This window comes from Panthera leo, chromosome E1 (genome assembly GCF_018350215.1).
Source record: "Panthera leo isolate Ple1 chromosome E1, P.leo_Ple1_pat1.1, whole genome shotgun sequence".
In the NCBI taxonomy this organism is placed as follows: Eukaryota; Metazoa; Chordata; class Mammalia; order Carnivora; family Felidae; genus Panthera; species Panthera leo.
Genome location: NC_056692.1, coordinates 15,757,752 through 15,781,827, shown reverse-complemented (window position 1 = coordinate 15,781,827; position 24,076 = coordinate 15,757,752). Strand labels below are relative to the sequence as shown.

At 42.0% G+C, this 24,076-nt stretch overlaps 1 protein-coding gene across 2 annotated transcripts; it reads left to right on the top strand.

Moving 5' to 3' along the window:
• Positions 1-30: 30 nt before the first annotated feature.
• Positions 31-20,453, top strand: GLOD4 (glyoxalase domain containing 4). Of its 2 annotated transcripts, XM_042915544.1 has the most exons (9): positions 31-163; positions 2,038-2,087; positions 2,890-3,010; positions 7,726-7,870; positions 10,266-10,402; positions 11,169-11,255; positions 11,535-11,648; positions 11,738-11,824; positions 19,079-20,453. In XM_042915544.1, exons 1-9 carry the CDS (start codon positions 53-55, stop codon positions 19,142-19,144), a joined length of 918 nt encoding a protein of 305 aa, XP_042771478.1. In that variant the 5' UTR covers positions 31-52; the 3' UTR covers positions 19,145-20,453. The 2 variants fall into 2 exon arrangements, with proteins under 2 accessions (XP_042771478.1, XP_042771479.1); XM_042915545.1 differs by lacking the exons at positions 31-163; positions 2,038-2,087 and adding an exon at positions 5,325-5,418 and having other exon boundaries at positions 2,895-3,010.
• Positions 20,454-24,076: the final 3,623 nt, after the last annotated feature.

Below are 24,076 nucleotides of genomic sequence, written 5' to 3'. Positions count from 1 at the left end.
TGACGTCACCGACCCGTCTGCGCAGCTGCCGGCGGGCAGCACTGTACGCCTGATGGGAGTGGCGCCGGTGGGTATGGCTTCTCGTCGAGCTTTGCACTTCGTATTCAAAGTGGGAAACCGCTTCCAGACGACGCATTTCTTTCGTGATGTCCTTGGAATGAAGGTGCGGACAGGGCCCGGAGGGGCTGGCACACGATGGTGGGGACAAATGGGTGTCCGACCTTAGCCCTGGACTCTTTTTAGCCTTGTCGAGTTTTCAGCTTCGGGAAGTGTTGCATGTCACTGGTTGGGTTAGATGACTTTGAAAGGGGCCTTTATTAGTCCTCGACTGTGTGCCCACACACGTTTCTTTCCTAGTTCATTTGCAGGTATTGAGCCTCAGCCCTCCTGGGGCTTCCAGCCTGGGGGAAAGACAGTAAACAAAAAGTAATATAATACTTTTCCAGTAAACAACTCAGCCTCTTCCGGTTTGGAGCCTTAAGGTTTAGATTGCCTATTTAGAGCTTTGCTTCTCTTAGGGCTGCTTTGAATAGTCCCTTTTGTGTATTCAAAAGCGCCTGCCCTAAGTCAGAACCCATTCTTTCCAACACGCGGAAGCGCCCTCTCCAGCCCTGAGCAGCTGCCATCTACAGGGATCACCTGGGTGGCAAATGTTGGTGGAAGCTATTGGGGAGTGTAAGCAAGGGCTTTAGAGGTGCAAGAGTGCAATTTAATGCAGAGACAGTGCAGAAGTCGTGGAGTGCAAGGGCGTTACCTGAATCCATCAGTCATTTAAAATACATCCTCCGTGTTTCATGGTCGTGTGTTGAACTTTGGTGACAAAAATGAAAATGACCCTAGTATCTGTCTTCAACTAAAGCTCCTGGCCTAGGTTGGGGGTGGAGTTGAGAATTGGATTTGTACGTAGTACATTGTACATAGTACAGTAATGGAAGTCAAAACTTGATAAGTGATGGAAAACCACAAAACTCTCCCTTAACATGTTTCCTCATTGATTAAAGGTTGTTATGAAAATTAAATACTGTTATATGTGTAGTATTTGATACATCGTATGTGCTATATAAGTGTTTGCTTCCACTATTACAAAAATACGACAGAAGAGATTTAACTTTGGGCTGGGTCATCAGGAAATAATTCATGGAGACCTTGTGTTTGAGTTGATCTCTAAAGATAGCTAAGATTTCCACAAACCAAGATTAGAGGGAGGAGTATACTAGAAAAGTTGAAGAGCCAATGCAAAGATAAGTTATGTTTGGGAAACACCGCTAGTTTTCTGTGTCTTTAGCTTAGATTACTTAGATGAGGTTGAGATGGGATATCAGGACACTTCTGATAGTATCTTGAATACTAAGAAATTTGGATTTTATGGCACAGTAATTTGGGATCTGTCTTACATTTTAGAATAGGGTAATGATGTGATCAGAGCTGTGTGCATTAGGCACATAATTTTGTGGTGGTATTAAGGAAAAAGATCAATGAAGATGATTTTTAATAGTCTAGGAGAGAACTGATGGGAACTTGAACTGGAGCAGTAGCAGTGGGAATCAAAAAGGAGAGTAGAAACTAAGACATTGAGAGCCTACTGTGTGTGGGGTTCTGTGTCAAATGGTCTAATAAATTATTTTCACAACACATTGGGAGACTCAGACCCTAAGCAACATTCTCACAGTTACACAACTATTGAGTGACATCCAGAATTCCAAATCAGAATTCTCTAATGCTGAAGGCCAAACTTTGGTTTTTGGGGGATGTTGTTGTTGTTGTTGTTGTTGTTTTAACTACACAGCACTGCTTCCCAGTGTAAGTAGATTTCACAGCTTTGGTTGTCTCACCCTTGGTGTCAAACTGTTCTTCCTTACCTCTCCTACTTCTAGTCTGGGCAAGATACAAGCTCATTATCTTTGTCTTACAAGTAAAGCTTATATGTTATTATATATAAGTTATAAGTGTTTGTGTTTTAACATTTTAAGTTGTGCTAAATATGCTGTATACAGTATACTGGTAACACTTGACAATTTATTGTAATTTCCTTACTAGATTCTGCGGCATGAGGAATTTGAAGAGGGCTGCAAAGCTGCCTGTAATGGGTATGACACCTTGTTTCTAATGTTATTTATTTATGTTTTATTTATTTATATATTTTATTTTTTTATTTTTGAAAGAGACAGAGTGCAAGCAGGCAAGGGGCAGAGAGAGAGGGACACACAGAATCCAAAGCTGACTCCAGGCTCTGAGCTGTCAGCACAGAGCCTGATGCAGGGCTCAAACTCACGAACCGTGAGATTATGACTTGAGCCGAAGTCTGACACTTAACTGACTGAGCCACGCAGGTGCCCGACCCCTTGTTTCTTAAAATCTCATTTAGGCTCTAAATACTCCTGGAGAAGAGAAGACAGTTTCTCAAAGTGAGTATAAGGCAGTGGAATAAATTCAGGAGACAATAAATTAAGGTGGCAACTTCAAGAACACAAGTAAGTGTGTGTTCTAAATGAAGCAACGCTTTATCAAGGGTCTCTTAAGCTTAGTAGCCATAGCAAGCTGGAAAATTCCAAGCCTCACGAGAATTGCATGTTTGTTGATGGATATGTATGAAAATAAAGGTCAGGTTGGAGAAGCGTCTTTATAGGAGTCTGTCCTCTACTTTAAAGAAAGGTAAACAAATCTTTCCCTCGAATAAGTGCCAGACAGATGGTCTTTGGAGCCTCTGTGGTGGGACCCACACATACTGTCCATTGCTGCTTTTAACACCAGCTGACAGGTCATCTCATCTTTATGGGTACTTAGAGGACCAGAGGTGACTGCCCACTGCTCTGTCCCAAGAAGTCCTTAGGGGAGGCCTGAGGCAGATTTTGTCTGTGTCACTGGGTTCACTTACTTTCGTTTTTCTAGGCCTTATGATGGGAAATGGAGTAAGACAATGGTGGGATTTGGACCTGAGGATGATCATTTTGTCGCAGAACTGACTTACAATTATGGCATCGGACACTACAAGCTTGGCAATGACTTCATGGTAAATGTCATTTCATTCTAGTAGATTTTTGGCTGTGCCTTTTATTGAGATCCCTGATACGATGTTAGGTATGATGACTGCTGAATTGACGGCCTTTGGGTGCAGGTTAGCGATTAGTTTTATGGGGTTTTGTTTTGTTTTGTTTTTTTGAGAGTGAGAGTGCAAACAGGGGAGGGGCAGGGAGTGGGGAGAAAGAATCCCAAGAATCCCTAACAGCACAGAGCCTGATGTGGGGCTTGATCCCACAAAAGGTGAGACCGTGACCTGAGCCAAACAAAATCAAGAGTTGGTTGAGCATCCAACTCTTATTTTATTTTATTTTTTTGGGACAGAGAGAGACAGAGCATGAATGGGGGAGGGGCAGAGAGAGAGGGAGACACAGAATCGGAAACAGGCTCCAGGCTCCGAGCCATCAGCCCAGAGCCTGACGCGGGGCTCGAACTCACGGACCGCGAGATCGTGACCTGGCTGAAGTCGGACGCTTAACCGACTACGCCACCCAGGCGCCCCGAGCATCCAACTCTTGATTTCAGCTCAGGTCATGATCCTGGGGTTATGGGTTCAAGCCCTGCACTGGGCTCTGTGCTGACAGCTCAGAGCCTGGAACCTGCTTCAGATTCTGCATCTCCCTCTCTTTACTCCTCCCCCGTGTGTTAGTGTTCCCTCTCTCTCTCTCTCTCTCAAAAAAATAAACATTAAAAAAAAAAAATTAAGCGGCACGTGGGTGGCTCAGTCGGTTGAGTGTCCGACTTTGGCTCAGGTCATGATCTCGCCATTTGTGAGTTCGAGCCCTGCGTCAGGTTCTGTGCTGACAGCTTGGAGCCTGCAGCCTGCTTCGGATTCTGTGTCTCCCTGTCTGTCTCTGCCCCTCCCCTGCTCATGCTCTGTCTCTCTCTCGTTCAAAAAGTAAATAAACATTAAAAACAAAAAAACTAAAAAAAAAAAAAAAAAGTTAAGACTTAGAAACAGCTTTGACAGAGACAAGACGACTCTGGGGGAATGACTGAACCTTGAGAGGTAGAAGGGTCAGCGTCATGGGTCTGGTCAGGTCCTGATCACCAACCAGAGAATTATCTCTCTTGCGAACTGTTAAGATTGGGCTGCACTATTACAGCCAGTGCTAGTCAGAGAAAAACATGAGAAGCTTTAAGGAGAAAGAGAAGAAGGCATTGCATGCGCTACATTCTTTCATGCAAGAATTCAAGTTACCGTGCATCTAATAGTTATAGTATCTTCCTCTTACTGAGCAGTTACTCATGGTAGATATAATGTCTCTGGGCCCAAATACACAGCGAGATAGGAGGCACTAGTTTCTACTCTCTGCTAAGCAAACCTGCCTCATGCTAGATGTTTATTTTGGTCATTTGCTCTTGCTACTCCTGTTAACTCCTGTTAAAATAATAATGATATCAAGGTGGAATTTTTAGGAGGATCAAATTATCTATAAAAGTGGTTTGTAAATGAAAAGGACTGTTCAGATGTAACATACTAGTATCTTTGTTTTTCTCTTTCTCACTCTGTATGTCTCTCACTAATTTATTCATTTAATAGATATTTACTGTGACTTACTGTATGCCATGTACCTGGTTAGGTCCTGGGGGTACAGTAGAAGGAAGCATGTTCCCTGGCCTAAGGAGCTTCCTGTCTTGTGGGGAAACAAGTAAAGAGACAAAAGAATGCAGTGTGATAAGTGCCAGGATTGGGATGGGATGAGGACAGGCAGATGTGGGAACGCCTGGGAAGAACTCCCAGCTTATTCCCAGAGAGGTGAGAGTGCAGGGAAATCTCTCCAGAAGTGGCAGCCGAGCCGGTGAGTGGGGTCGGGGTGGGAGAGTGAGACTTGTGTCTCGGCATGCGCGCAGGCCTGGAGGTGAGAGGCAGCATGGCGGTCAGGGGACAGTGAGTAGCACGGTTTGTGTCGAGTGAGGTGCGTGAAGACGAAGGGGCAGATGTGAGGCTGGAGAAGTAAGCTGGGACCGCATCACGTGAGGGTGTTCAGACTACATTCTAGAAATAGAGTGAAGCCATTTTTAAGCGGCGGGGATGACACAGTGTGGTGTGCAAGAATCCGCCTGGCTGCAGCACGGAGATCAGGTTGGAAGGGAGCCAAGCTGGAAGTGAGGCAACTGGCTCAAAGGGTGGTATGGGAGGCGACTGGCCGCTCCTTACCTAACCTGGTAGTTGTGGGAGATGGAGAGAAGTGGGTGGACTTGAGAGCTGTTTAGGAGGTAGAGTTAAGAGGATTTGGTGATTGAGTGTATGTGAAAATTTCTTTGTGTTTCTCCTTTTCTTCGCTCTCCCAAATTTAAATCAGGGAGAGAAGAAAGAGCAAAACCATTTGGCACCATGAACATTGCACCGACTCCAGTCAGATGTTGATTGACGTTGCCGCAGGGGCCAGAGAGCATGTAGGTGGAGGAGAGCAGCTCGGCTGTTCCGCCCTGGGTCTTCCTGAGAGACTCCGGCAGGAAAGTATCCCTGAGGAAAGGGACCTTCTGTGCTCCTCAGTTTGTGGAACAAAAAGAAAAACAGGTTACATAGACCTCCCATTTCTGTAAAGAATCCCTGTACATGAAAAAGAGGAGGATGGGGAGCCTGGGTGGCTCAGTCGGTTGGGCGCCTGACTTCGGCTCAGGTCATGATCTCGCGGTTCATAGGTTTGGGCCCCGCGTCAGGCTCTGTGCGGAGAGCACGGGGCCTGGAGCCTGCTTCGGATTCTGTGTCTCCCTCTCTCTCTGCCCCTCCCCCGCTCACAGTCTCTGTCTCTCTCTCTCTCTCTCTCTCTCTCTCAAAAATAAATAACCATTGCAAAATTAAAAAAAAATAAGAGGATCAACAACTTAATTTTTTGAAAAAAGGACAAAAACTGAATAGACAGCCACAGAAAGTAAATGAGAAATGTCTCTTAAACATTGAAAAAAAAATGTTCAACTGCCAAGCTGCCATTTGTCACCGATTGGCAAAACTCAAAAAGTGTGATAATGCACCGTGTTAGAAAGGGTGTTAAAAAAGTGCCACTCTCACACGTTACCAGTAAGGGTGTACATGGCTACAACCTCACTTTGTCACTATCAAAATAATTAATGCATCTATCCTTTGGCCTTGCAGTTTCACACTTAGGAACTTAGTTTACATGTATGTTAACAAATACGTTTAATGAACTATGTACTAAATTACACATTGTGGTGTTTATTCATGCCACAAACATGTATTGAGTGCTTCTATGTGCCAGGTACAGTTCTAGGAACTTTGGATAACCAGTGAATTAAACAGACAAAAATTTATGCCTGGCAGGGGAATAAAGTCATAGCAGAATAAGGGGTGGTGGGGATTATGGGACAAGTGACTGGTTTTAGTTTTAACGAAGGTTTCAAGGGTAGGGATCAATGAGGAGGTGACATTAGAGGAAATTCTCTCAGGAGAGAAGAGTTAGGCATGTGGTATCCTGGGGAAGAGCAATCCAGATAGAGAACAGCCTGTGCAGAAGCCCTCAAACAGCAGCTGGCACATTTGAGAAAATGCACGGAGGCCAGTGTGGCTGGAATAGACAGAGCAAGAGGAAAGTGGGAGGAGATGGGTCCGAAATGACCTGGGCTCAGATTGTTTTGGGCCTTTCAGGCCATTAGAAGCCATCCCTGAGTGACATGAGGAGCTATCAAGGGTTTTAAGCAGGGGAAAAACAACATAAGGTCGCTGTCTTGAGAGTAGGGTGTGTTTCAGAAATTTTACTCTGGCTGCAGAATGGAGGATGGATTGACAAGACTCAGGGAAAGAGAGGCTGGCTTTGTTTTTGTTTTTTTTTTTTTTAATGTTTATTTATTTTAAGAGAGCACATGTGCGGGACAGAGAGAGGAAAGAGTGAGAATCCCAAGCAGGCTCCACGTTATCAGTGCAGAGGCTGACGCAGGTCTTGATCTCATGAACTGCGAGATCATGACTGGAGCCGAAATCAAGAATCAGACACATAACTGACTGAGTCATCCAGGCGCCCCAAGAGAAGCTGTTATGATAATCCAAGTTAGAAGTGCAGCTGGTCTGGGGTGCCTGGGTGGCTCAGTTGGTTGAGCCTCCGACTTCGGCTCAGGTCATGATCTCACGGTTTGTGAGTTCGAGGCCCGCCTCGGGCTCTGTGCTGACAGCTCAGAGCCTGGAGCCTGCTTTGAATTCTGTGTCTCCCTCTCTTTCTGCCCCTCCCCCACTCACACTCTGTGTCTCTCTCACAAATAAATAAACATTGTTTAAAAAATTTAAAAAAAAGTACAGCTGGTCTTATCAGAAGACAGTGTACATTTTTAGGTATTTTGATTAAATTTAAATGATACCTTGATAATTGGCTTAAATTATTTTGTTTAGAAAGCAAAAATAAAAAACATCTTAAATAGGTAGCTGGCAAACTAAAGTAAGATCAAGATTTCTCTGACTAGATCTTTAAAATTAGAAGAGATTATCTTTGTTAAATAAAAATTTTAAACAAAAAACAAAAATGAAAGATTATCTTTGGTGTTAAATGGATCAAACTTCTCTAGCCTTTGAATTTCTGTCCTACAATTCACAACATTTGGAATCTTTGGAGGAGAAATATGTCCTAGGCGAAAATTTTGAATGCCAATTAAATCTTCGGTGGCATCATGTAAAGGCAGCGGGGTTTTGGCTCATTATCTTGTTCTAGAAAAGATCCATGGTTATACAGTTGATGGTACTGTTGTTTGTCATAGGGTATCACACTCGCTTCTAACCAGGCCGTCAGCAATGCCAGAAGGCTGGAGTGGCCACTCAGCGAAGTTACGGAAGGTGTTTTTGAAACTGAAGCCCCAGGAGGATATAAGTTCTATTTGCAGAATCGAAGTCCACCTCAGTCAGGTAATTATAGCGGGACTAGTAAAAGCCCTCTGTCTAACGACATCTTTGATGAAAGGAGAGAGGAGCCAGATTTCTTTCTCCCGTGAAGTCTTTCTGTGTTGCCATGACATGTCTTTCCCAAGCCAGCGTTTTGTTCTTTGAGAAATCATATTTTCATATTAGAACTTCAGTGCATAATTCTAGGGAATCTACACTGGTTTGGGCTCTATTCTACTGGTAATATCTACTAGGATATTTTCAGCTGTATCAAAATCGATCTCAGACTAGCCGGCACATGAAGAAAACGTTCTAGCTCACGGAGCGGGTATCCTATAGGTAGGAACAGCTCAGTGTTAGTGGACTCAGCAGCTCAGCAATGGCATCAAGAATCCAGCTCTTCTCTCCATTCTCTTGCCCACGGGGGTCCACCTGTCCTAGAGCCGCTTCCCTCGCGGGGAGAGAGAGAGTGCACACATGCAGAAGGGAGAGGCAGAGAGACGGGCCGAGGCGGTGAAAACTGAAGACAAATGTACTGAATTTACCATAGTCAGAACAGCTCTTCAGGGGTCACTTTACAATATAAAAATTTCCAATAATGTTAAATGTTTTAGTATAACTTTTATTCTTTTTGGAAAAAATAGATTTTTTTTCCTACACAGATAAGCAAAGAAGAAAGACGAAAACAGTACCCACAAAGCCAGAGATAATCACTGTTAACATTTTAGAGTGTATCTTTCCAATCATTTATCAAAAGGAACGTATATCTATGTATATGTGTGTGTGTACATATATGTATATATGTACGTATGTGTGTGTGTATATATATGTACATATGTATGTATATATGTATGTATATATACGTATGTACACATATATATGTATGTGTGTGTGTATGTATGTATGTATGTATGTATATATGTATATCTTATGTTCCATTATAGCGATTCCTATGTATTACATCCAGGAATCAAACAGTTGCCTATTGTTGGATGTTTATGTTGTCCTTAGTGTTTCATTATTACAAGCAGCAGTGTAAAGAATGTCTTTGTTCAGAAAGCCCTTCATATATCTACAATTACTTCTTTAATTGGTGATAATAGGATAGCTCTTTCAAAAGCAGTTTACCTTTTTTTAGGCTTTGGGTACATTCTGTCAAATTGCTGCCCAGAAATGAACTAATTTACACTCTGCCAGTACTATATGATTATGATTCTCCCCCCTGCCCTATCACAGCTAACACTGTGAACTTTTAAAATTATTTGCCAGTGAGATGGCAAAATGTTGTGTTTTAATTCCAAATTCTTTGATTATTTGTGAGGTTGAATGTTTTTTCATGTGTTCATTGACCATTCCAAGTCCTTCTTTTGTGGGTTACCGCTTTGTGCTTTTTACCTATTTTTTTAGGATGTTCGTCTTTTTCCTACTAATGTTTAAAGGTGATTTAAATATTAAGGACTGGGGCGCCTGAGTGGCTCAGTCAGTCGAGCCTCTGAGTCTTGATTTCAGCTCAGGTCATGATCTGACAGTTCAAGGGTTTGAGCCCTGAGTCAGGCTCTGTGCTGACAGTGTGGAACCTGCTTGGGATCCTCTCTTCCTCTCTTTCTGCCCCTTCCTTGCTCGTTCTCTCTCTCTCTCTCTCTCTCTCTCTCCCCCCCCCCCCTTTCTCTCAAGAATAAATAAATAAACTAAAAGAGGAAAAAAGTATTCAGGACTTTTTGTCATATATGTTGCAAAAATGTTTCTCACTTTGTCATTTACTCTTTGATTATCATTTTTTTTTTCTTTTCTTGGAGGGGGGTGGTTGTTGTCTAGGAATTTTCCATTTCATGTGATTAACCTAATACATTTTTTCTTTCCTGGTTTTTCTACCTTTGGTGTCAGGTTTAAAAAAAAATCTTTCTACACCCCAAAATTGTAGCAATAATAATAATTGTTTTTAGTATTTTCATGATTTCATTTTTTTTTTTTTTTAACATTTATTCATTTTTGAGAGACAGCACAAGCAGGGAAGGGGCAGAGAGAGAGGGAGACACAGAATCCGAAGCAGGCTCCAGGCTCTGAGCTGTCAGCACAGAGCCCAGCGGGGCTCGAACTCACAAACCGTGAGATCATGACCTGAGCCGAAGGCGGATGCTTAACCCACTGAGCCACCCAGGCACCCCATGATTTCATTCTTTAAACTAAATCCTTTAACCCATTAGGAATGTATTTTGCCATTTCGTTTAAAGGTGTAGTTTTTCTAACCAAATGACAAGCCAGCTTTCTTCATGCCATTTTTTGAATAATGTGCACTTTCATACTGACTTATCCCTTTCTTATCGTAAACTGAACTCATATATACACGAGCCTGATTTAGTCTTCCTGTTCTATTCCACTGTGCTGACCAATCCATTCCTACTGTTTTATTACTCTCCAGATCCTATATTAAAAGTAACTCTAGCAGTGTCTGATCTTCAGAAATCCTTGAACTACTGGTCTAATCTACTGGGAATGAAAATTTATGAAAAAGATGAAGAGAAGCAAAGGGCTTTGCTGGGCTATGCTGATAACCAGGTGAGTGATCTTGGAGAGAAGTAATCTGTTACTTTGAGTTTGGCTTACAAATGAGGATCACATGAAGGTTATTCTCAGAGTCTTTTCACAGTGACTCAATATTTACATAGGTAAGCAGAAAGAAGAAAATAAAAATTGCTGATAACCATCACCCATATATTACCTTTGTTTATTTTTAGGGCTATAACCTTTCAGAAGTGGAATTGCGGAGTCAGAAGTGATCATTGATTTTCATCTTTTTTTTTCCCCCTTAAATAACCTAGCATTTGAACATGATTTAGTCCGTGCACTCTGACTCAGTAGGTCTACTCCCAGGAATTTATTTTACAGACCTACTCACCATACACGTGCACAAAGAAATGTGTACAAAGTTGTCTGTTGCAGCACTGTTTGTAATAGCAGAAGATAAGAAATAACCTCAGTGTTCTGTGCATTAGAGGAGTAGTTCAGTAATTTATGGTTCATCCATAGAATGGATTACTGTGCAGCTGGCAGAAAGAATGGGGTGAATCCTTACGTGCTGACATAGTAACATTGGGTAGAAACAAGGGACAGAATAATGTGTAAATTATGCCACCGTTTGTGTGAAAAAAAAAAAGATCTGTGCATGCCATGTGTTTCCAGGAAACTGTTGACTAGTTGCCACTGGGGAGAGTAGAAGGGAGCGTTAGTTTTAACTTTATTCCTTTAGTACTGTTTGAATTTTTTTTTTTTAACCATACATATAACGTGTTCCAAAAAATAAACCTTTCTTATTTCTTTTCAGTGTAAGCTCGAACTACAGGGTATCAAAGGTACAGTTGATCATGCAGCAGCTTTTGGAAGAATTGCCTTTTCTTGCCCCCAAAAAGAGGTAATGTTTGGTCCTAGATCTTTGGTTTAAGCTCTGTGACTAGCTGGTTGAACCTGCTAAGAATGTCGGCCACCCCCCCCCCCCCTTCTTTCGGTTCATTCTGATTGTGGCTTTGGTATCAAGTTCAACAGTTGTCTCAAGAGCAGCTGAGATAATAAAATCAAACACATGGTGCCCGAGTTCTCTCTGGTTGATCTCATCCTCCCCCAGGGCCGCTGAGGACCACGGGGTGAGTGGTACATGACCCCTTGCTCACTTTGCCTCTTTGTCTTCCTCAAGTTATCAGACTTAGAAGACTTAATGAAAAGGGAGAACCAGAAGATTCTGACTCCCCTGGTGAGTCTGGATACCCCAGGGAAAGCAACAGTGCAAGTGGTCATTCTGGCTGACCCTGTAAGTATTACTCAGGGAAGGGATGGGCTGCACCAGGGGTGTCTGCAAGGTGTCTTTCCGCCAAATTTCTTTTCTCTTTATTGCGGTAGGATGGACATGAAATTTGCTTTGTGGGGGATGAAGCATTTCGGGAACTTTCTGAGATGGATCCAGAAGGAAGCAAATTGTTGGATGATGTGAGTCTCATTTCTGACTTTATATGCCCACAGGCCCACCAGGGATGGTCTTAAGTGTGTGGGGGAAGGGCCAAAGCAACAGGCTCCACAGCTGTGTCCTTTTGCTGTTGGGGTGACTTTTGAGCCAGGACTATGTGTTTTCATTGCCACCCATATGACTCTTGTTTTGTTTGAAGATTTTATTTTTAAGTAATCTCTACACCCAACATGGGGCTCAAACCCACAACCTTTGAAATCAAGAGTCTCATGCTCTACCGATTGAGCCAGCCAGGCACCCCTAAAATATTTTATGTTTTTAAAGTAATCTACACCCAATGTAGGGCTTGAACCCACAGCCCCAAGATCAAGAGTCGCACACTCTACCAACTGAGACAGCCAGCAACGCGCCCCCCCCCCCCCCCCGGCCCCCTCGTGACCCTTAACTGGGTGCAGCATTTGTCCCTTCGCATGTGCCCAGGCTGCCTGGGCAACCACTGCTGCTCTGCTGTATGCATCATGACTCCGCTTGGTAAGGGAAATGCCCGGATGCACCCCCTCACTTCTTAGCTCTTTTGGTCCCCTCATCTCCAATCTACACTGCCACTCCTGTCCTTTCCAGTGAATGGTTCTCCTCCACACACAAACAAGCTTTCAAGTCTCCCGTCTTTTAAAAATCTTTTACCCCCAAACCCCTTCTCCATATTTCTTTTAAAAAATCTGTCCACATACCGTTTCTACTTCTTACCCCTTTCACGCTTCAGCCTGTTGTGCACTGGCTCCTGTGACTCTGTGAAACGCTCATGTAGATGTCACCCATGACCTCCGTCTCGCTTAGTCCCACAGCTACTTTTCTGTCTTCCTCAAACTCAGTCTTCAGCAGCATCCAAAGCAGTTGTTGTACTCCAGCTCCTGGCACACACCTGGTGTGTGATAGGAACTCTGCGAGTGCTCTGTTGATGATTAAAGGAATGAATCAATCTGTCCTGGTTCTGTCACTTGATATCTGTGTGACTGACCTTAAGTGATTTGCTTAAATTCTCTGAACTTCAGTGTTGTTTTCCTTTAAGAAATCTCTGTGTCCAATGTGGGGCTCGAACCCACAACCCCCAAGATCAAGAGTTGCATGCTCAGGCGCCCCTAAACTTTAGTTTTCTTACCTAAAAATTTGAGAAAATCATATTAGCCACCTCCTAGGATTGTCGTGTGGCTTCTAGAACGTGGCAAACTGCTGACATAATAACAGACATTCAGTTAATGTTAGCGAAAGCAAGAGACAGAAAATGTAGCATTTATAAATTTTATCATGAAGGAAAGGAGAATGTCAGGCAACCTCTCTGGTGGCACATTCGTTAGACTCTTTTCCTTCTTACTTTTTCATATCACTGACCAACTTTGTCCTCTTTCGAGCTCACTTCTGCTTTGGTCTTACAGATCCTGCCATCTTCATATTTGACAGCTTCGCAGACACAGGCATGGCTTTCTGTCTCATTCCAAAATGATTTATGTGCGGTCCCACTTTGGCTCTTTTATTCTCATGTACCGTTCTTCTTCTCTGAGACCTCTCGTTACCTCTGCGCTGAGCTGCAACCATCATTCTCCGACCCTCTTTTTTTTTTTTTTTTTTTTAATTTATTTATTTTGAGAGGCAGCGAGAGCAGGGGAGGGGCAGAGAGAGGATAGAGAGTCCTAATCAGGCCCTGCACTGTCAGCGCAGAGCCCAATATGGGGCTGAACCCATGAACCATGAGATCATGACCTGAGCTGAAAACAAGAGTTGAACACTTAACTGCCTGAGCCACCCAGGTACCCCCATTCTCTGACTTCTAATTTCTAGTCCCTACTCCTCCCTAAGCTCCAAACAAGTATTTTTTGTTGTTGTTACTGAGGTAAAATATACATGAGATTTTTTTTTTTTTTTTTTAAGAGAGCTTGAGCAGGATAGAGGGGCAGAGGGAGAGAGAGAATCTGAGCTACCCACGAGCCCCTGCCTAGAATTTAAATAAACAGAAATTTAGTGTTCAATTTGATAAGTTTTGACAGCTAACTCTTCTCATACAACTGCTGATCAAAATATAGAGCACTTTCATCATTGTAGAAAGTTCTCTCGTGCCCATTTCCAGCTAGTTCCCACCAACTACTACAGTAGCCAAGTACTGTACTGATTTCTGTCACATTATTTGTGTTTGTCCTTGGACTTAAAAATGGAATCATTCAGTAGATATTCTTTTGTGCCTGGATTCTGTCACCCAACATAACATTTTTGAGATTCCTCCATGTAATTGTACATATCAGAGTTCTTTTTTTTTTATGTTTATTTATTTCTTAGAGAGAGAAAGAACATGAACAGGGAGGGACAGAAAGAGAGAGAGAGAGAGAGAGAGAGAGAGAATCCAAAGCAGCCCAATTCGGGGCTCAAACTCACAAACCGTGATGAGATCATGATGTGAGCCAAAGTCGGACGCTTAACTGACTGAGCCACCCAGGTGCCCATGTTCTTTTTTTAATTGCTGAACGGTATTCAGTTTTACGAATATGATGATTTGCTTACCCATTCTTCCAATGGTGGATATTTGAGTTGTTTCCAGAGTTTTATCTATTTATAAGGAAGACTACTATGAACGTTCTTTTTTTTTTTTTTTTTTTAAGTTTCTTTATTTTGAGAGACAGAGAGCACGAGTTGGGGAGGGGCAGAGAGAGAGGGAGAGAGGAGGAGAATCCCAAGCTGGCTCCTTGACATTAGCACAGAGGCTAACACGGTGCTTGATCCCACAAACTGTGAAATCATGACCTGAACTGAAGTCAAGAGCCAGATACTCAACCAGCTGAGCCATCCAGGCGCCCCTACTGTGAACACTCTTGTGTGAATCTTATAGACATGAATCATTTTTCTTGGGTAAATACCTAAGAGTGGAACTGTTTTTACTTTGTAAGAAACTGCCACCGCTGTACAAAGCGGTTGAACCATTTTACGCTCCTACCAGCCATGTACGTATCTGAGAGTTCCGACTTTTCCACATCCTCATCAGCATTTGTGCTCTTCTGGGTTTTTGTTTTAGCTCTCCTAGAACATGTACAGAGGTTTCTCAGTGTGGCTTAATGTGCATTTCCCTGATAATTGTTGATGTTGAGCACCTTTGCATTTGCTTATTGCCTATTTGCATATCTTCCTCCATGAATTTTATGTTCAAATCTTTCATCCATTTCTTTCCTTAGTAGATTTTATTTTTAATACTTGATGATTAAAAATTCCAGAAACACATAGGAGAATACAGCAAATCCCTATGTGATTGTCACCATTCAACTCTGCCATAATCTTTCATCATTCCCTCCACCCCACTTTTTTTTTTTCCCCCCTCAGGAATTTTAAGGCAAATCTTAGATGCTGTATTTCAGTCCTAAATACTTAAGTATTTTATACATTTTAAGATAACTTAAAAGAAGTAAAAATTTAAAAAAATAAAAATCAAGAAATTCTTATATACCATATTGATATTACACCCAAAAAAATCAATGCTGTATCCTTAATGTCAGTTGAGACCCAGTTTTTGTTAAAATTTCCCTGAGCATCCAATGCAGGGCTCCATCCCACAACCCTGGGATCATGACTGAGCCAAAATCAAGAGTCAGATGCTCAACCGACTGAGCCACCCAGGCACCCCTCCCTATGTATTTTTTAATTAGCTTTAATATAATTGGACTATATCAATACAGAACAATGTATATGATCCACTGAGTTTCATGACAAACAGATTAGAAGACATACCTCTGATCTCTTTTACATCTTAGCTATTCTAGTCTATAATCTCTAAATATGAATGTATTTCCATACTGTGTGTCTGTTCACATGACTTTATTCTCCTGGAATGGCCCTTCTGTCATTTGAGTTTTTGCTTATTTTTCAAGGCCTGCTCAAATCTGTTTTTTTAAAAAAATCTCATTGATTTATTGGAGTTCTGGAAGCAAGTCATTTGTTAAATCTCTACAAATGCAAGTACTATTCCCAGTCTGTGGCTTGCTGATTTATTTTAACACAGTCTTATAAGAACAGAAAAAATTTTAGTCTCCAACTATTTGTTATCTTTCCACATTTTTTCTTGTGGTTGATTGCGAGTTTCATAGTGTTGTGGTCTGAAAATATGCACGGTATGATCTCAGTCTTTTTGTACTTGTTGAGGGCTGATTTGTGTCCCAGTATGTGATCTTTTCTGGCGAATGTTCCATGTGCACTTGAGAAGAATGTGTATTCCACCGCTTTAGGATGAAATGTTCTGAATGTATCCATTAAGTCCATCCGGTCCAGTGTGTCATTCAAAGCCATTGTTTCCTTGTTGATTTTCTGTTTAGATGATCTGTCCATTGCTGTAAGTGGGGAAGAGCAGAAAAAATTTTAAGTCCAGTTTTATCAGCTTTTTTTTATGTTTAGTGCTGTCTCTGTCCAGACTAGTGTTAACAGCCAGCGAAACCTCTTCACCCAGATATCCATGGGCATTTCAAAAAGTAGAACAATTTAGGGGCACCTGGCTGACTCACTTGGAAGAGCATGCAACTCTTTGATCTCAGAGTTGTGAGTTCAAGCCCCACATTGGGTGTAGAGATTACTAAAAAATAAATAAAACTTTTTTTTTTTTTTTTTTTTTTTTTTTTTTTTTTTTTTTAAGCAGAGCAATTTAGGGGCTCCTGGGTGGCTCAGTTGGTTAAGTGTCTGACTTCAGCTTAGGTCATGATCTCACAGTTCATGAGTTCAAGCCCCGTATCAGGCTCTGTGCTGACCTCTCAGCCCTTGGAGCCTGCTTTGGATTCTGTGTCTCCCTGTCTCTTTGCCAGTGCCCTGCTCATGCTCTGTCTCTCTCTCTCAAAAAATAAACATGAAAAAATGTTTAAAAAAAGGTGGAGCAATTTAACATTTTTATCTATTAGAAGGAAGACTGTTATGAACATCCTTGTATAAGTCTTGTAGACATGTTTCATTTCTCTTGGGTAAATACCTAGCAGTGGAACTGCTTTTACTTTCACATTTAATAGGCTTTTTATCTTAGAATTGTTTTGGAATTAAAAAGCAATTTTTGAACATTGTTTCTCCTCATCCCTAAGTTCTGTTAGCTATTTAGTCACCAAGAGGTGTGAGTTCCACTCTGAAATCTCTCGTCTATCCACTTCCCTTTGGAAAGGGCCCTCATCATCACCTATAATAGTGCAAAAGCCTCCTCTCACCTTCCAGCCATCCCTGCTGCCAACACCAGCTTTCTAACACATAAATCCAGTAATTTCAAAAACCATTTAGTCTTCTCATAGCTCCTGCTGCCTCCAGGATACATTCCAAACTCTGACAGAGCATGGAGCATGTCTGGCCCTTCCCTGCTATCTGATCCGTGCTGCCCCTCTCCCACCCTTCCTCCTGTTCTAGTCCCACTGAGCCGTGTATATTCACCAAGATGTATCTTCTTGCCTCCACCCGAAGGTTTGTTTCCTTCCTTCTTAGTCAGCTCATCCTTCGAAACTCAGAAGCTTTCTTGGATCCTCCACACCAGCGTTTGTTGTTTCCCTCATTTTTTATGGCTCCTAAGTGACAGAAACTCCTGCACCTTTGTCGGTTTTCTCTTATTTTGCATACCTTGATTTTCAAAAACCTTTTTATGTTCATCAAAAGAAAGTTACATAACACTAAGATTTTATATAGGTCGGTGCGACGGTGTCTAGTCCCATCTCTGAATCCCACCGCCCAAGACAGCCACTTTCACCTTCACGGTTTCTAAATTAAAAATACGTATACTTCTGTTTCTTCATTTTCAGTGGCAGACACCATCTTTGCACTTCCTGCTGAGGTATATGAGTCTTTTTATACCATTTCTCCAACCTCTTAGTTGTTTTCTTTTGGTCTGATATCACCTTGTTCGTGCTTCTCTTATAGCAAATGCCCTATGAGACACACACATGCATGCTCCCTCATGCAAAATAGTTGTCTCCATCTGAGTCCTCAGCTATTCTGTGTGCTCCTCAAAGCCTCAGACTAGGTCTCTGCCACCACACCCGAACCTAGCATAATACCTGGCTCATAATGAAAACTGACATTTTTAAAGGTATTTCTGTACTTGATTTTTGACTGAATAGGTTAATGTATATCCTTACCAAATACCCTTTTAGCATATGCATGTTTGTATTACAGGAAGTTGGGTTTCTTTTAATGTTTTTATCTTTTTGAGAGAGAGAGAGAGAGAGACAGAGAGCGAGCAGAGGAGAGGCAGAGAGAGAGAGAGAGAGAGACACAGAATTCGAAGCAGGATCCAGGCTCTGAGCTGTCAGCACAGAGCCCAGTGTGGGGCTCAAACTCACGAACTGTGAGACCATGACCTGAGCCGAAGTTGGACGCTTAACAGATTGAGCACCCAGGTGCCCCTGGACAGGAAGTTTTAAAAGACTTAGGTTCTAAGCCTAGATCACTCTATAAGCCCTTCTCCATGGTCTCAGCCTCATGGAATAATAAAATAAAAACACTCTAGTGGAACCAAAACATATTCACAAGGCTTCCTTTTTAATTAAGAGGCCCCAAACTAACCAAACAGTACCAGCATCAGTAGAATGGTATCAGAGGAGTCATTGTAAAAGCAAATCATTCCAGGCTTAATGGCTAAAACATGAAAATAGCTTTTCATATCTGGTCTCGTAACACTGCGTCTCATTAGCACTGAAAGTTCTTGAGAGCCTACCCAGACGCGAAGAGTGACAAGCCTTCTGTTCTACCAAGGACCCCGCAGACTAGGGGTCTTGCTCCTTGCTCTCTGATCAGTCAGTTGTCCAGCCACACCCCCTGGCTGCACGCTTTACCCTTCGCTCTGCCATGTGAGAATCTGCAAACAGTTGCTCGAAACTCATCAGCATCCAGTGAAATTAAACGTAATACTCTAGGGGCGCCTGGGTGGCTTGGTCGGTTAAGCGTCCGACTTCAGCTCAGGTCATGATCTCACGGTCCGTGAGTTTGAGCCCTGCGTCGGGCTCTGTGCTGACAGCTCGGAGCCTGGAGCCTGCTTCACATTCTGTGTCTCCCTCTTTCTCTGCCCCTCCCCCACTCATGCTCTGTCTCTCTCTGTCTCAAAAATAAATAAACGTTAAAAAAAAATTAAAAAAAAAAAACAACATAATACTCTATATCGAATGAATGCATTCAGTATATTGTAATTGTTAATGACTGTGGACAATGCACTTGCAATGAGAGGTACCAAGTGGACTGTATGTTTTGTTTTATAGACTTAAATATATATTCCAATTCTCTTTCTATAGGCAATGGCGGCAGATAAAAGTGATGAGTGGTTTGCTAAACAAAATAAACCAAAGGCTTCGGGTTAACAGAAGACATCTCATGGAACAAGCATTTGTGATTCCTGTCTAGCACGTGCAAGGCCTGATGTGTCTGTCCATGCCTGATAAACGCTCTCACAACTTGGTTGTTTCCTGTACAGGCAAGGAGGCTGGGGTGGTGAAGATCTGTGTGTTTTAATCTTTGAAAGCTCCAAGACACATTTAGAAATAAAATCTTACTATTGTCAGTCCCATTAGAGGAGAACTCTTGCTGTAAGCTGCGCTGTCACTGGAATGGCACATTCTATGTGTAACTCTAGTGGATTAGAATTATTTTCAGCCTGGGCAACTATGTGGGACATGACCTTTGGTTGGAGATGGAGGGAATTTTGATAAGCTTATGGCAGGAATACTTCCAATACCATGAGAGTATGCTCTTCTAATGCCTTCCTCTGGCAGGCCTTGACAGTGAAACATTTTAAAGACATTTTGTTCATTGAATCAAAAGATTTGACTAACACCCACACATTCCTTGCTTTAAATTTTTGAGTATCCAGAGAAAACAGATGGAAGGATCTAATGTGTTGTGCTGCTACATGCCTGGCTTCAGGCCACTTTCTTTATATAATTTTTCTAAATCCTCACAAGAATTTCAATTTCTTAAACATGGATTAGATTTCTTAACTATGGATTAGATTATTTCTTTAGCGTGAAAAATTTTATTTTAACATTTTCTTATAGTTTTCTGTTTGGTTCTGCAGAACAAATTTTAATGATTGGAAACAGAATTATATTGGCCATATTTATTCTTAAATGGTTTTTGAAAGTATACTCCTGAAATCAAGTTTTTATACCAGCCATAAGATTCATTATTTGAAATGGTTGTGGCCAGGTTCTAATTATAGAGAAGAAACTGAGGAGATTGAAAAGGGCTGGCTCAGAGGTTCCCAGTTCCAGAATAATATGTATGAAATTACCTCAGTTATTCTCCCTTGCTGGCAGGAAATTTCAGGGTTTCAGTTCATCTTATAGGGTGGTCTTACCTTCACTGACAGAAAACAGTCCTTTTCCAGCTCCAAAGGACTTTTCATTCAACTTAAATTCCCTGTCTTAGGGAAGCAATCACGAGGTTCAAAGCAAACCAAGTTTAGATGTTCCTTCCCTAAACAGTTGGTTCACCTATTTTCACGTACATGGGGAAATTATTGTGTAAATTTTGAACAACCAAACTTCTCTGTGTCTCTTTAGACTAAGATTTGTTAATTCTCAGATTTCCCTTTAGCTTAATGAGTAATTCTTGATGTTTATCTCTGGTAATACTGTTCTTGTACAAAGAAACTATGCTTTTCCCAGTGTATTAGGCTGCTGACATAGGCCGTCTCAGTTTGTTATTATAAGTTAAGTGGTTTATGTAAGTACTGAATGACTAAACACATACTGGATTTCTTTTTATTCACTTCAATTTTAATATACCAGAATTTTCCTCTCTTAAATTACAGCTATGCATGAGAAAAGTTAATGCTGTTTATTCACCTGGGACATTTTGACTTTACGAAATAAGCCCCCTTTTTATCTCAAGCCAGTCATTTTTCTTTAGCTGCAATCTTTAGTATTGTGTTCATCCTAAAACCATTTAGTGTACAACTTTGGCCTTTTATCAAGGAATCCAAAAGTTTGCCTCTGCCCAGTGTAGCTAGTGATTTTAAACCCCAGGTATGATTGCTTTCCCACCTCTGGTATGCTCCATGAGAAAACGAAGTTATAAGAAAGATGGCTTTGGGAGCACCGGGGTGGCTCAGTCGGTTGAGCGTCCGACTATTGGTTTTGGCTCAGGTCATGATCTCACAGTTTGTGGGTTCAAGCCTCGTGTCTGGCTCTGTGGTGGCAGTGCAGAGCCTGCTTGGCATTCTCTCTCTCCCTCTATCTCTGCCCCTCCCCTGCTTGTGCCATCTCTCTCAAAGTAAATAAAACCTAAAATTTTTTTCTAAGAAAGATAGATAGATAGATAGATAGATAGATAGATAGATAGATGGTTTTACTCAAGCTGGTGTTTTAAGACAGATGAAGCTGGAAAGTTCTTGAGCTTCTTCAGGGTTGTGTTTTTAGAGCAGTCATTTTGTTTTTTGGCCTTGAGGGGTTGTGGACTTCTAGCATATTAAAAAAAAATTTAATGTTTATTTTTGAGAGAGAGAGAGAGAAGAGCAGAGAGGAAGACACAGAATCCGAAGCAGGCTTCAGGCTGTGAGCTGTCAACACAGAGCCTGACGAGGAGCTCGAACCCACGAGCTGTGAGATCGTGACCTGAGCCTAAGTAGAATGGATGCTCAACCAGGTGCCCCTAGCATATTAAGTTTAAATTCAAATTTCCCTTGGGTTAAATCCAGAGAGATTTAGAATGGCTATGTTGCAAGAGTTCCCCTAGCTTAGGCCAGAGAGTTAGTATGAAGTCCATATTTGTTTGACATCTTGGTGGAATTAGCAAAGCTGTGGATATTCACTGCTCTTTTATGTGACTTTCTGCCCATCTCACCTGTCACATGTTGCCATTGTGGCTTAGCAGAGTTTTTAGGAGGGGCTCCAATTTGTGCACTGAAATTTATGGTGAGAGTTAATGGGAACTTGCAGTTTGGTCTAAGATTTACTACCTTTCCTTTGGGAAGTTCATAGGAAATTTACTCCGGCCTTAATGATCAACAAAGAAATACTTTTTGCCTCAGGCCTCTATAAGACAATAGAGTCAATGATTCAAAAATCAAAACAATATAAAAAGGTATACTTTGAAAAGTCTTGCTCCTACCTGTCCCCATCAATCCCATTCTCCCTGCCTCCTACTTATTAAGCATACAAATATACTTATGTTCTCCCATTCCTCCAAAAATTTTAGCACACTATGTACATACTTTTTTTTGTTTTGTTTTGAGAAAGTACATGCGTGCGTGCACCAGCAGGGGAGGGGCAGAGAGAGAGATTCTCTTTTTTTTTTAATTTTATTTTAGGGAGAGAGAGAGTGCAGGCAAGTGGGGAGAGGGGCAGAGGGTGGGGGAGAAAGAGAGAGAGAGAGAGAGAGAGAGAGAGAGAGGATCTTAAGCAGGCTCCTAGCTCAGTGCAGAGCCTGACACAGGGATGATCTCACAACACTACAGTCATGGCCTGAGCAAAATTCAAGAGTTGGACATTTAACTGACTGAGCCACCCAGATGCCCCACTTTTTTTTTTTTTTTTAATAATGCATCTTATGGTTTTTTTCTACAGTCCCAACTATGGTGTATTTTTACTTTATCAGGTTTTATATAATGATTTACAGAATGGTATGGCTATACCTATAACTCCTGAGTTTATACCATATTTTGGAGCAAGATACTCTTTTTTTTTTTTTTTTTTTTTTAAGTTTGTTTAGTTTTGAGAGAGAGAGAGAGCGGGGGAGGTTCAGAGAGAGAGAGGGAGAGAGAGAGAATCCCAAGCAGGCTCTGCACTGTCAGCCCAGAGCCCGATGTGGGGTTCAAACTCACATGTGAGATCATGACCTGAGCTGAAATCAAGAGTTGGAAGCTTAACCCACTGAGCCACCCAGATGCCCCTCCATTATTATTTTTAAGTAATTCACATTTAATGTGAATCAGGGTCCTAAAAGCATCAAAATGTGCTTATAATATCCTCCAAAGAAGAGAGGACAGCACAACTATTGTACAACTATAAACTATTTGCCCAGTTTATAGTTACAATAGTTCTTTAGTCACAGACACCACTGGTGTCCTGGGGACACTTTATTCTCAAGTAATATATGTACTTAGTCTATAGCCACTTCCTGTATATACATGAACAGAAGATCGTAAAGATCTTTGGTTTCCTTTGTCCTCCGAAGTCTTTATGGTTGTTGCTTCTATTGTTTAAGGGTCCTTCATGAACTGGAACTGACCTGATGTCATGATCTGTGACAATAGTTTTTGAGGAAAAGTATTGGGAAATTCCATGCCACAGTAGAGCTTTTTCTCTGAACTGTCTTTAGTAATACCATTTAGCACTCCATATCCCAGTGCACTTTTTGTCCATCGATGCCTCCGTGATAATCAACACTAAGGAGTGGAAGCTGAGTTCAGGCACTTTGGCCTTTGCATGGGTCAAGGGGTGGGTTGTCTTTCTGAAACAAATTCGGGGGCGCCTGGGTGGCTTAGTCAGTTGAGTGTCCAACTTTGGCTCAGGTCATTGTCTCACGGTTCTTGAATTTGAGCCCTGCGTCAGGCTGTCAACCCAGAGCCCGCTTGGGATCCTCTGTCCCCCACCCTCTGCCCCTCCCCTGCTTGTGCTTGCACTTGCTCACTACCAAAAATAAACAAACAAACAAATAAATAAACTCACTTACATGTACACATCTTGTCCTACCGACATGCAAGCAGAAAGCAGGGTTAACTACAGACTAATCCCAAGGAAATTTTGGTTGCATTCAGAGGCTGGGATTTTGAAACCATCTGCTTCTGTTTCTCATCTGCTATGTTGTCATGCATCAATTACGTCACTAAATGTTTGACTTCCCTCAAATTATTAACTTCATCAGGCCTATGTTCCAGTGGGGCTTTGGGAAGTAGGACTTGACTTGAGCTTTTTGGAAGACAAAGACCCTTTCCCCTCGGTAATGTTGGGTTAGTAGTGAACAGACAACCCCTGAAGAGAGAGGAGCCTCAGCCTCCTCCTTCCTTCTCCTTTCCCCTGAGAGGCCTAGCCTCTGGAGAATGGTCTTTGTGACTGACCTCAAATCTTGGGCAATTTCCATAGCATGATTCTTCCCCCAACCCCTCTACTCCTGCCAAATATCTATCTATACTCTGGGAATAGGAAGGCTGGGAGCTCTTAGAATCCTACATGAAGCCAGTTTTGATGGAACTTTCCCTAGTGGAGAGGCTGTTTTCATATATTTTGGACACCTCCCCAGGATTCTCCCAGTCACTTTGAGTGTAATCACCTGTCAGCAAACAGTCACTCTCA

Excerpts from the sequence above, each read along its gene's own strand:
- GLOD4 (XM_042915544.1), top strand. The coding sequence starts at position 53 with ATGGGAGTGGCGCCGGTGGGTATGGCTTCTCGTCGAGCTTTGCACTTC. Across the intron at positions 7,871-10,265 it reads TCGAAGTCCACCTCAGTCAG|ATCCTATATTAAAAGTAACT; the intron begins GTAATTATAGCG and ends ATTACTCTCCAG. Across the intron at positions 11,649-11,737 it reads TGGTCATTCTGGCTGACCCT|GATGGACATGAAATTTGCTT; the intron begins GTAAGTATTACT and ends TTATTGCGGTAG.